Source organism: Poecilia reticulata, chromosome 1, assembly GCF_904066995.2.
Source record: "Poecilia reticulata chromosome 1, P_reticulata-male-v2, whole genome shotgun sequence".
Lineage (NCBI taxonomy): Eukaryota > Metazoa > Chordata > Actinopteri > Cyprinodontiformes > Poeciliidae > Poecilia > Poecilia reticulata.
In genome coordinates this window covers 31,407,002-31,419,160 of record NC_088830.1, presented here as the reverse complement: position 1 = coordinate 31,419,160, position 12,159 = coordinate 31,407,002, and the positions used below count along the sequence as shown (strand labels likewise).

The window sequence follows — 12,159 nt, the reverse complement described above, 5'->3', positions numbered from 1 at the left end:
ATGCATTTGCTGCAATTCAGTGACTTAAAACATGCAAGAAAACTACCAAGGAAAACAAAAATTATAGTTATATTTAATAAATTAGAACAGATTATGTATTCCTTATTTACTTGATTAAAAGCACCTTTTGAAAATTATCCTTTTTTAAAGATAAAGTAGCTTTAGCTCATATTTCTGTATTAAAATGATAAAAAAAAAAAAGATACCCAGCAAAAATGAAAGGAGACAATCATAAGTCATTAAGTTTTTTGCAGCAAAAAAAAATAAAAACAGCATTTGGTTCATTTTCATCTTCATATATTTGCCAAACAAATCACATCCGGGGATTCAAATTCCTGATTAAAATGTATTCCCTGCCCACATTTTTAAATAAATATAAAAATTAGGGTTAAAACTTATACATGGCATCAGTTTCAGATTTAGTGTACACATTAAAATTAATCTGCTTCCAGAAGTTTTCAAAATAAAAGCTGGAATAAAGCGATCTGCGGCTTATAGAAAGGCGGAGCTCGGGTTCAACAGGCAGGTCATTCGTTTAGCTCTTTCACATTCATTCACTTACAGCAGTTTAAATACAGGAGAAAAAAAATTTAAATCAAGCACAAAAAATAAATTCAGCGTTTTCGGCTCAGGCTCAAACATCAGTTAAAAAAAAGGCTAAAAATATTACAGTAAACTTGCATAGCAGTGAAGTGTATAAAAGAAACAGGGCAACGGTAAAAAGTTTATGTACACGAACAAAGAATATGTGCACCAAGTGTTGGCTGAAAGTCGAGGTTCGAGTCTCAGGAGAGCCGGGAAGTTTTAAAGAACGAGCCGTTTCCGATTCCGGGATTTGAGCCGGAGTGTCCCGCTCAGCGCCGTGGGGAAACCGGGACACTCGTAAAAGTTAGCTCTGCGTCTGGGAGTTCTTGATGTTCTTAATCTCCAGCTCGAGCTGCTTGACGCGCACGTCCCTCTGGTTGAGGAGCTCCCTCAGCCGCCGGATCTCCTCCTGCTGCTTCAGGAACTTCAGGCGCAGCTGCAGGTACACAGAAAACATGAGGGAGAGGGAAAATATGTTTTACCCACAGTGGGAACCAAGTGAGTCTCTGAAGTTTAGAGATTCAGAGTAAATCAAGTGTCAACAAAAGGCAGAAACCACAACGCAAGAAAAAGCCACGGCAGAAGTTATGCCAACATGTGATGCTAAAACGGACGTTATGCTAAAACTGCTAGCGTAACGTAGAAAATTGTGTACTGGACTGATGGGATTGTATGTACATTTACTCCTTAATGTGCCCTCTGGTGGACACAGATAAGAGAAAAACTTTTTATAATAATCACATCTTTTACGAGATTAGCTGTACAGCACTATAAAAACTAATCGGTGCAGATGAATGCTCAACATTTAGAAATGTAAAGTGAAGTATAACAGTTTTCAGCCTGGTTCTAAGTGTTTTTGGGTATTAAACGCACCTCGTTTTCTGTCCTGGGAGGCGAGCAAAGCGCCAGGTCCTCCCCGTTGATCACATGCGTTTGACCGCGGCCGTCTTCAACCAGGTCGCTCGCTTCTTTGACTTCCTGTTGGTCCTGAATGTAGGAGTGCTGCGGCATTCCCGGCCGGCTCCAAGACCGGTGAGTGTCCATGGAGTTGGCCAGCGCCTTCGTCTCTGACGGAGGCTCCGTCAGTTCACTCCCAGGCTTCAGAGACATGAGAATTGGTCCTAAACGGTTAAGGCCAGGAGAATTATGAGCATCGATTTGATTAGATAATTAGCTGAATAAGAATGAAGCTGACCTTTATCGACCCCACTGAGCCACTCGTCTGCAGTCAGAGCTGGTCTGTTACTTGGCGTCATCGGATAGATGTCTTCCTGGTACGACTCAGACTAAAACAACGAAACAGGCGGAATAAATAAAACCCAAAACATGGATGTTTCTCTGATAATTCAAGTGATGCGTTTGAGGTTTGTGTAAATCTGAGCGCTCTCACCCTGCGGGGTACGATCATGGAAACGGGCTCAATGAGGCTCTTGACCGTCACCACTTTGTAGAACCTGAAAACCTCACATGAGCTGACGTCCAGGCCTCGCTTAGGCATCACACCTGCAGAACCACACAGACAAACTCAGGACTTTACTGCCAATAACATCCCGTTATTAATTTAGATTAGTGCTGAAGCGATCAATCATGATGAATCGATTATTGAAATTATCAACTAATTTAGCAACCATTTGGCCATTTGGTTACTAATGGCAAAGGCCATTTGCTGAAAGAATACACAGAAGTAATTAAACCAATTCTATACAATATATATAAATATATATATGTATATACACACACAACAAGCTTTTAGCTTCACCTGGTTCAAATTCTGTTAAAATAAATCTCATTTAGCACATTTTTCTATTAAATTATTAATGAGTTAATCCAAAAAAATAATCAACAGATCAGCCTTACACTGTACTGATGTAAAGTATTTGACGTTAGAAGTATTTTTTTTAGTTGAAAATGCATCCTTTGCTACAAATGATCAAAGGTTCCCTGAAGGAATCTTTTATTATGGCATTTTAAGGAATAAAATGCTAGATTTTATTAATAAAGGAATTCAGTAACATATTTGCATATTTGGCTTGCTTGCTAAATATTTAGAAAACAACCTAAATATTTAATTTGGGAAATAAATATTTAGCTGAGACAGACATTTAGTTGGGAACTAAATAATCAAGTTTATTTGTGTAGCTCGTTTCAGCAAAAGGCAGTTCAAAGTGCTTTACATCATAAAAATTCAGATGTACGAAATCATATGAGACACCACACACTCAACAACTGAGAAAATCAGAAAACATTACAATTTGCTAAGCGTCATCATTACTTTGCACTTATTAACTAAATATTGAATTTGAAGTGTAAAAATTTAATCTGAAAACTAAATATTTAGTTTGGAACACATTAAAACATTTGAAAATATTTATTTCCTCCATTTTCCAGTGAACACTCATGTTTTTTCACCATGACACGCTAAATAAAGCCAATTATTGCTGATAATTTTTTTACTTTGTAACAAACGACGGCACCGATACGACTTTTATCGGATCCAGCAATGTTTTTTTCTTTTCCAACCACCTGTGAATTTAATAAATATTCTTATGCGTGGCAGCGAACTCTGACAGTTTACCGGTAAGGAGTTACGTCTCCCAACGTGAGCCTGTTTGCAGCAACAGCGACGACCTGATTTGGTTATTCAAATAAGCGGCTTCATTTGCACGGCAGCTTTGCTTACAGGTGCCAAAGAGTCAACACCGCCTGGAAACTGCAGGGCTTGAGAAGTTGCAACGCGTTCCTTACCCATTCCTTTCTGAGGCGTGTGTGAGCGGAACTCCATCAGGTACTGGATGTACGGTTTTTCTGAGCTGATCTCGTAGTACCTGATGCTTCCGTCCCCCTAAAAACAACAGGAAACCTGCAACTTTTAAAGGAATTTAACACCATATGTGATTTTTGTCTGGGTTTATGAGTCTTGTTTACCTTCCCAGCAAGGTAGAGCATGTGTGTGTCAGGATCGTAGAACGGGAACAGGAGACCCGAGGAACCATCCAGGTTCTCCTCCAATAAAGGCGTCGACAGGTCGTCCTGGAAACCAACGAAGATTAAAACATCGGTTAAAAAACCCAACGTGAAAGTCATGAAAACAGACAGGAAAATCCACCCTGATATCAAAACATGATCAGTTTAATCCATGGAATTAAAAACCAGGAGCTCAATCCCTAATCCACACTTTGTCTGTGCACAGCGTTAGTTTGGCCACTAGATGGCAGAGTTGTGTTTAATACAGCAGCTCCACATGAAGGATTTCAAAACAAAATCTGCATCTTAAAAAGGAAAATGCTAAATAAATCTAGGTCCCAGTGAGTTTATTATTAGAACAGAAAAAAAATCATGTTCTGGATTAATGTTTGATTTATTTTGTACCATTTCTGTTTCCCTCACCTGATCCCACAGGACAAACTGTCGACTGTTGTAACGCGACGTGCCGGATGTGAAGATCATCTTCATGTTTCCTAAAATCAGCGCCTTACTGGCTTTGTGTGTCTTGCAGCTTCCTTCCTGCAAATGAACACAAATCTCAGGATAAATCAAAAGTAGAAGATTTAGCTGCATTTAAAACTCCATGCTATTACTTTACATCTATACATATTTTTTATATATTTAAAGAGAGAAAGCACTGTGCAAAACTCTTAAACCAGCGTTTATATCTTTGTGTCCAAGCAACACTTTCTTTCAAGCCTTTGGACTTTGGTTGCTACTTTTAGATCACTTGTTTGCCCAGTCCTTGTAAATAATGACATGTATTTGAAATATTATACAAAATCCATGAATGTAGATGCACAATCTTGCAGCTGTTTGCAGCATTCAACTTTTAGGAATCGCCTTCATGCAGCTAAAATACAGTTTCCTCTCTGTGAAACCTTACTATCTTTGGTATTTTTATTTGATACGGATGAAGAAACTGGAACAGGTTGGTGATAAAGAGTCCCAAATCAAGGTATTTTTAAATGATAAGAATCAGCTTCATGCAGCCAGTTTTTAAAAATCACAATTGTGCAAACAGTTTGGTTTGCACAGCTTGCAAAACTGCGTGACAGTGGACCTTTGGCTGTTCGTGGTTCAGTAGTCATGGATTTTTCTGTTGAAAGCAACTCCAGATTATTTGCACAAAATGCAGCCTGGGAAGTTGAAATTCCTGCAAAGCTACCAGAAAAGCTGTTTGCTGGTGTTTGCAAAGCAGCCAATCCAGGAGTGGCATTTATTTTCCTTGGTGTTGATTGACTGAACCATCAAGAGTGGAAATAAGGAAAACTGTGGATCCTAGCTTCCGCTGTAATGCTAAAATGGTTTCCACTGTGTGTATTAATGCATAGTTAGGTATATTTGTTGTTTGGACTATAAAAATAGGCTTTTATATGCGTATTTATCAAGTATTCACGGATCTTAGCTAAAGTTGAATGGTTGTGGTCTCTAGCCTTTGCGAATATGGGGGTTCACTTTTATGCAAATCTAACAAGCATAGGTTCACCCAAAAAAAGGTAAATTTTTTCATCTTTTAAAACAATGTTTACTGTGAAAGTTAGACCTTATTAGTTTTTGACACTTTGCAAACTGCTCAGATGTCTTCTAGGGTTGTGGAGAAAATTCTTCAAGAAATGAAGATAATCAAAGCAAAAGGAAATTTGTGAAGTAGGACAGGAACAGAATTATCAACAAGTCACATCAAAACGGCAAATATGCTAACATTAGTTAGCCTTGAACTGCTACAAAGTGTGCTGCATGAAAACAGCAGGAGTGAGACATAAGTTTATTAAATCTGAACGTGTCAAGTCAGAAATATAATCAGAAAGTAGTAATAATGTTGCAAGTGTTTTAGACGATGCATTGTTTGAACATTTAGCTTTTTTAACCAAGCTAACTCATGTTGGAGCTGCATCTTAAGGTGAACCTGTGGAAACTGGGACAAAATGTCAGTCACTGTCCAGAAAAACGGCTCCTGCCGCATCTAGAACGTCACCGGATGAGTGGAACACAAAACACTGATATAAAACTGATGAGATGTGTCCAATAGAGCAGGCTGGACGCAGACCTGGAGGTTCCCAGGTCAAACTCAAAGCAGGAAGTGCCGAAACAACAACTGGAAGCAGTTTTATAAAAAAAAAAAAAAAAGTTAATTTAATTGAATAGAACCACGACTCTGTCGTTATCCACTTCTTCGTAACACCTTCCAAGGCAGAACCGAATCTAAAGCCCAGTTTTAATCAAAAACACACACTAAAGGTTCCTTAATTTCAAAGTAAAATGAGAAAGTTCTTTTTCAATCGACACCGACATTCAGAACAATACTGCTTCTGTAAAAAAGAAAAAAACAATATCTATTTGACTCCTGCTGGTGAGCCAGAGGTCTGTGGCGCCGAGTTGGGATCCGGTCCAGGACACAAGGTGTCAGTTTTGGCCGCATGGTGCTGAAAAGAGAGGAGGGGAATCTCCCGCTTTGGCTCGGCTGTGAGGTCACCGCACAGCGAAATAAAGAGCCATAGTTCTACACGTTTAAAAAAATATTCTGCAGCCAAACAAACCTGCTCAGAAGAACCATTTACAACGAGTGTGAGAGAAACGAGTGAAAGGTACCGCCATGGGAAAGAGCAAGAGATAATTCAAATGAGGTGTGGGATTTCCCCTCGTCTGTGTAGGGAAATGTTGGGTACCTGAGTAGATCGTAGGAAACCGATCAGATCCGACACGGGAGGAGCGGCTGCAGAAAAAAGCGGTTCTGAAAGTGTGTCTGATGTGGCGGGTTGAACTGGGCTGAAATGATGCGGCTTTTCTGAAATAATTCTGGGCTCTTCATGTCAAAGACACTTCTAAACATCTGAGCAAAATGCTTTAACATGACACTTGCATGGCCATCGCCACTTTAGTCCCTAAAAATGCTGAATTGGACCCAAAGCAGTTTGAAGAGATTTTACAGATCTGCACCAAGTTTCATAAACCTCAGTGAAATCTGGGGATGAAGCCGATTGTTTGAAATGTTTAAGGCGGCGCCGTGGGTTCATCGAGGAAGGAAGTTTAATCAGATATCAGGATTTGATGAAACCTGATGGAGTGCTTATGTCATCAACGTATGAAATACGGAGCAGGGCTGCCCACCCTGGTCCACTTTCACAGTCCGTTATTTTCACAGACGTTTTGTACAGTGAAGACCTTTTTAAACCGTCTGTAAAAAAACATTTTACCTGCAGCATATTCCCTGAGCGCGCCTCCATCAGCCGGATCTTCCTGTCCCTGCAGGTGGTGGCCAGGAGGCTCCCATCCGTGTTGAAGGACATGGACAAGACGACGTCTGTGTGGTGCTTGATGGTTCGGACGGGGTTCTTTATCACCTGCTCTGGAGAGTCCAGGTTCCAGATCATCACCTGGAGGAATAAATGCACTGTCATGAGAAAAATCTTCCTTTATGTTCCTGTAGAAATTCAGACTTTTTTTTTGTAAATTTGTTTAATTCTATAATATTTTGCCAAAAAATAAAAAAGTCTCAGTGCTGCCCTCTTTGGGTTGAACATGGCTACTGCAGCTTAATTTTCCTATTGGTCAGAAAAGTAAAGGTTAATGTTTACGTCACAGCTCCGGGTTTGGGCATAAAAACATTTCATTCAGACACAATAACAGGAAAAAAAAGTTGCAATTTTTTTTTTTGAGAAAAGAAAAACAAAAAGTCGTTAACTGTCGTGTAAAAGCTGCTGAAATACATCTGCAGGTGGGATTAGTTACACCAACACCCAGTTTCCGATGTACGCCAGCAAACATAAAGTCTTACAACTTGATTAAACATGACAACTGACATTTCCAGTTGTCAATATCAGCCCATCTTTATGGAACATTAAAATTTTTTTATAAAAATTCATAACATTGGTTATGAATGAAATATATGATGCATTCATAATAAAGATGATTGACGTATTTAGTACTGCTTTTTTAGAGGCTAAACTCTTAAGGGAAGAACTGATCATCTGTGGCTCAGGTAAGTATCTGGAGGAGGCAGAAGGTTGGACAGACAGCCAGGCTCCAGTCAGTACAAGTTAAAACAAAAGCTCTGAAGTGAAGAGAAATATCTTCATGCTTCAGTTTGTCTCAGAAGATGAGATGCAGTCGTGCCAAAGCTTAGAAGAGTTGCACTAAAGCTGACGTAGCTGGAAGGAACATGCTGGACCGCGTTTTATTTGAACTTCGCTTTATCTGGACTAAAAGCTGAAACAATGTGTTTTCTTCAAAGAATTTCAGAAATCCAGATAAAAGTATTCATCTCCGATCCGACATGCTCAGAAACGTCACAGAGAGTAGAGCTGGATAGTTACACACACGGCTGTTTCTCAGTCTCCAGGACTTTAAAGTTTTACAGATTAAATACAAACTTTCAAGTGTAATTTATGAGAGATAAACTCTGAAAAGGAAGGGAGGCTGGGAGGGACGGATAGATGATGAAACAGCCAGATAAGGAATTGAATTACAAAATAATGTTCTTTTTTTCCTTTATTCATTCTAAAAACATTAAAACTCCAGTTTTTTTCCAGCCAGGAACTCTGAGTCCTCATAAAGTCACCCGGCAACAATCACCTTAAAAATCTAATTCCTGAAACCTGTTTGGCTGCGTCGTTATAAACGTTCTGTAATATATTTCACAATCAGCTTTTTGTTATCCTTATCACCTTGACGGCGTTTGTTACCTGGTAGTCGTAGGCGGTGCTGAAGAGGATGTTGTTCGCCGTCGGATGCCACTCGATGATGCCCACCCTGCGGCTGTGACCCTGCAGCTCTTTCCACGGCACCGTCAGTGTCTTCAGCACGCCGTGAGTCGGGATTTCCCAAACTTTCACCTGCACGCACATAAACCACGATAAATAACCGGAGAACCCTTAAGCTGAGAGTAAAAAGACTCTGACCCCAGGCAAAGTTTATGGATGCCTCTTGCTCCGTCTGCAGGGCTTTGTTCTGGGCCGCCCCGGCTTAACAAGCCAGGCAGTAAAATCGTCTGCCTACAGCGACATGCTCATATTCCAGGAATGCAGCAACATGTCCTTTCAGTCTCATGGATGCCTCATTTATAAAAACAAATATCTCCAACACATCACTTAGAAAAACATTGTACAGACAGGATTCATTTAAAAAATGCTCATCAACACAAACCTGCTGAATTTCTCCAGTGAGCTGCTTTAAACATGCCAGACCCACAGGGGGCAGTGCAGCACAAAGCTAAATCTTTTAATGTCTGGCGTTTCCGATTTTAGTGCCACTTCAGAAACTATTTTTAATACAGAAACCAATTTTTCTATTCAAATGGTTGAGATTTTAAATTATGTGACTGACAAGCGGAAAAGAGTGTAAATAAATAGAACATTTATTTAAGGCAATTATTTTCTATCAGTTTATATTTAAGCAAAATATAATATTGTAGATAAAATTGTTTTAGCTTAGCTGCGTGGCTTTTTCGTAGATAAAAAATATCAATATTATTTGAAATTAAATTTAATATGCATTGTAGCTGCAAATAAGACGCACAACTTCAATACATTTTAAAATCTATTTGAGCATTTTGAATGGATTCTGATGTTTTTTTCTGAACCTCAAGCTGCAACTAATGATTATGGTTAAACACAACCAGCTTACATTGTTCGCACTTTATTAAAACATAGTTTTACTCGTTCTTTAAAATTTTTCCACTATCATTAAATATAACATCAGCTGGCATTGAATTTCAGAGTTGCTCAACATACAAGTCATTTTTTGTGCATTAGTTCTAACTTTTAATAAAATTAATCTCTTTAAGAGAATGCCTACTGAAATGAAAGTCTGTATTTTGACTAAAGAATATATTTTGAAATAAAATCACAGGTGTTCAAGTATAAACACTTGTGATTTTACAACAAAGTATAACATGAGCAGCTCTGTTCAGTGATATTAAACCGAGTGTGGATGAAAAGCCAAATTGCATAAAGATCCAGTTGGTTTCCCAGATATATGGGTATGATTGGACTAGGCCCGTTCACGCACCGTGGTGTCCTCGGAGCAGGAGGCGATGCAGTAATCGTTGAACGGATTCCATTTGATGTCCAGAACATTTCCTCTGTGGCCCGACACTCGAGGGTGGTGAGGGTCCACTTTACCTGGCTGGCAAAACACACACACACAAAAACACCCCGTCAGTCTGGAAGTGATCGCTATTTACTCTCTTGTGAAGAAAATCAATAATATCCCTGATGGATAAGCAGCAATCAGGAGTCTGAGTGTTTGTGTCCAAAGGTAACAAGAGCTAATAAAGTCCCACAATGCAAAGCCCAGAACAGGGCTGATTTCCATGTGAGCCTGTGTAACATAAACCAATCTGCTCAGCCACTTCCTGCTCCATGATGCTGCAACAGTTTCAGACGTTTTAGCCGTCTCTCATCGTACTTAAATGTCTATTCAGCTAATGAAAGTCATGGCACATCCACACATTGATTGGTTCTAAGCATCTGTTAATGTTTAGAGTAGTTTCAGGATCATGTGGTGGCTTTGTAACGTAGAGCTGAGTATTATGATAGTCTTATGGCAGGCGCAGGAACATGAGGATTTTTAAGGATTTTAAAAAGGAGGGGTCCCTGGATTGAGCCTTGGGGAACCCCATATGACTTCTGTCAGTTATCCGTTATCTGTTGACACAACAGATCCCTGTTCTTTAGGTAAGACTTGAACCGATTACGTCTTACCCAAAAGAGTCCGGCTCAAGTCTCTGGTCACTTCAGTGATGCTTCATGGTTCCATGTAATGTTGTGTTTCAGGAAGATTTAGCAGAGAAAATCCATTTATGAGCAGGAAAATGATAATTAGCTTGGGCAAGCAGCTCCTATGCACCACAAATCTGGAACAAACTTCCAGAAACCTGCAAAACGTCCGAAACACCGAGCTCTTTCAAATCAAAGCTAAAAAGCTCACCTGTTTCTTCTGAGTCATAATAAATGGGACATTGATCAACATATCTGATGTGTATTGATCATTTTCAGTTCACTTCACTTTATTTTGGTAAATTGTCAACACAGGAAACAAAAAGAAACAAACGAACCAATAATTTACCATAAAAGAAGTAGGCTGAAGCCAGAGCTTATACTTGCCTACCCTGTTCACAAACCATCAGAAAATATATCTAGATGATGACAAAATGTAATGTTTGTTACTGGTTTCTCAATTGCTGACTGCATGTTGCTTTTATGACTTCATATTTCTATGATGTAAAGGATGTTGAACTGCCTTGTTGCTGAAATGTGCTACACAAATAAACTTGATTAAATTAAAAAAAGAAAAGAGCTGGAATTGGATGAATCTCAGTTTGTCAGCCTTCAGTATTGGTAAATCTGTCCTTGATCGGCTTCGATTATTAATCTTCAAGTCAAATACTGCAAGATAAACTAATTTCTGTTCATTAAATTCACAAAAACTGGAAATTCCCTCTTTCTATTTATGAAAAACAACATAAGATTCCTGTAATTCTTGGTTTTTGGAGGAGAGATTGCTGCAAAGCTGAGACTGGATGCCGCTGACGCGAACACTGAGCTCCTGTCTGCTACCTGAATCATTTCACACACAATCTGAAAATATGTAATTACATTTTTAACAAAATGACCAACTCAAATATGACGATTTCGCTTTTAAAAATGTTTGATTATTTCACATAGTTGTGGCAATAAAACAAATGTAACTTTTACACACAGGTTTCTGTTAAATAGAAGAAACGCCTGACATCTGATCGGCCACTAAGAGTCTGATCTGGTTTGCAAAGTTTGATTTGACAAATTAGTTTAAATTCAGAAACAATTCAAAGTCAAAGCAGCTAATCTGTGTTTATGACATTTGGTAATAAATGGCCAGTTTTGGATGATGTTACCAAATTCAGCCAGTTTTTCCACAGAAGGCGACCTAACGACGATCCACGTTTTTTTTCCTGTTTGCACCTCCAGAGAAATCCAGACATGTTGACACAGATGTACGGTTTGGTTTGGAGGTAAAAGAAAAAACTCCTCTCCAACTTTCAAACATATGCCAGGTATTTTTTTATTGTGAGCTCCGTGCAGCATTGCTCAGATTAATGTCCCTGCAAGGCATTTATTAGACTTCACCAGACCTGACAGATCCAGACACGCAACACGGCTTTCTGCTGCCTCATTCCACATAAATCAGCAAAAATCCTTTTGGCAGAAATGAAAATTTAAAAAATTAAGATAATTATGAGTGAAAAGCCAGTCAGCCTGATGCTCAGGGAGAATGGAGATGGATTCCTGTTTTGACACCAAAACAAAACTTTGACATCTCCCTCCATATCAGATCAAACTGAGGCTGAAACTGGCATTTATGTGGGAGCAGAGCGTTCCCTGAACCCCAGGCCTGCAGGTCGAGTCGGCCTTCAGACCACCAGTTTATGTGGCTTACATGTTTGTTTCTATCTGCAGACTGATTGCACGCAGCGGTGGGATGGTGAAGAGAGAAAGTTTCACCTCCTCGAGACACAGGGGAGGGTCGAGAGATGAGTTAAGTCATTCCTGAGCTCCTATGCAACCGTGAGCCGTGCCAGGAGGCTGGTGCAAACTCACAGGAAGAAAG

At 39.4% G+C, this 12,159-nt stretch overlaps 1 protein-coding gene across 2 annotated transcripts in view; it reads right to left on the bottom strand.

Annotated features, from left to right (window-relative positions):
- Positions 1 to 231: 231 nt before the first annotated feature.
- coro2aa (coronin 2Aa) overlaps positions 232 to 12,159 on the bottom strand; it is a 41,086-nt gene continuing 29,158 nt past the window's right edge. For both annotated transcript variants that reach the window (XM_008422982.3, XM_008422989.3), the window contains exons 3-12: positions 9,580 to 9,696; positions 8,256 to 8,405; positions 6,768 to 6,947; positions 3,973 to 4,089; positions 3,511 to 3,615; positions 3,331 to 3,427; positions 1,976 to 2,088; positions 1,781 to 1,871; positions 1,459 to 1,706; positions 232 to 1,021 (exon numbers count right to left, since the gene is read on the bottom strand). In XM_008422982.3, coding sequence (XP_008421204.1) covers positions 890 to 1,021; positions 1,459 to 1,706; positions 1,781 to 1,871; positions 1,976 to 2,088; positions 3,331 to 3,427; positions 3,511 to 3,615; positions 3,973 to 4,089; positions 6,768 to 6,947; positions 8,256 to 8,405; positions 9,580 to 9,696 — 1,350 coding nt within the window. In that variant the 3' untranslated portion in view covers positions 232 to 889. The remainder of the gene's footprint in view (positions 1,022 to 1,458; positions 1,707 to 1,780; positions 1,872 to 1,975; positions 2,089 to 3,330; positions 3,428 to 3,510; positions 3,616 to 3,972; positions 4,090 to 6,767; positions 6,948 to 8,255; positions 8,406 to 9,579; positions 9,697 to 12,159) is intronic.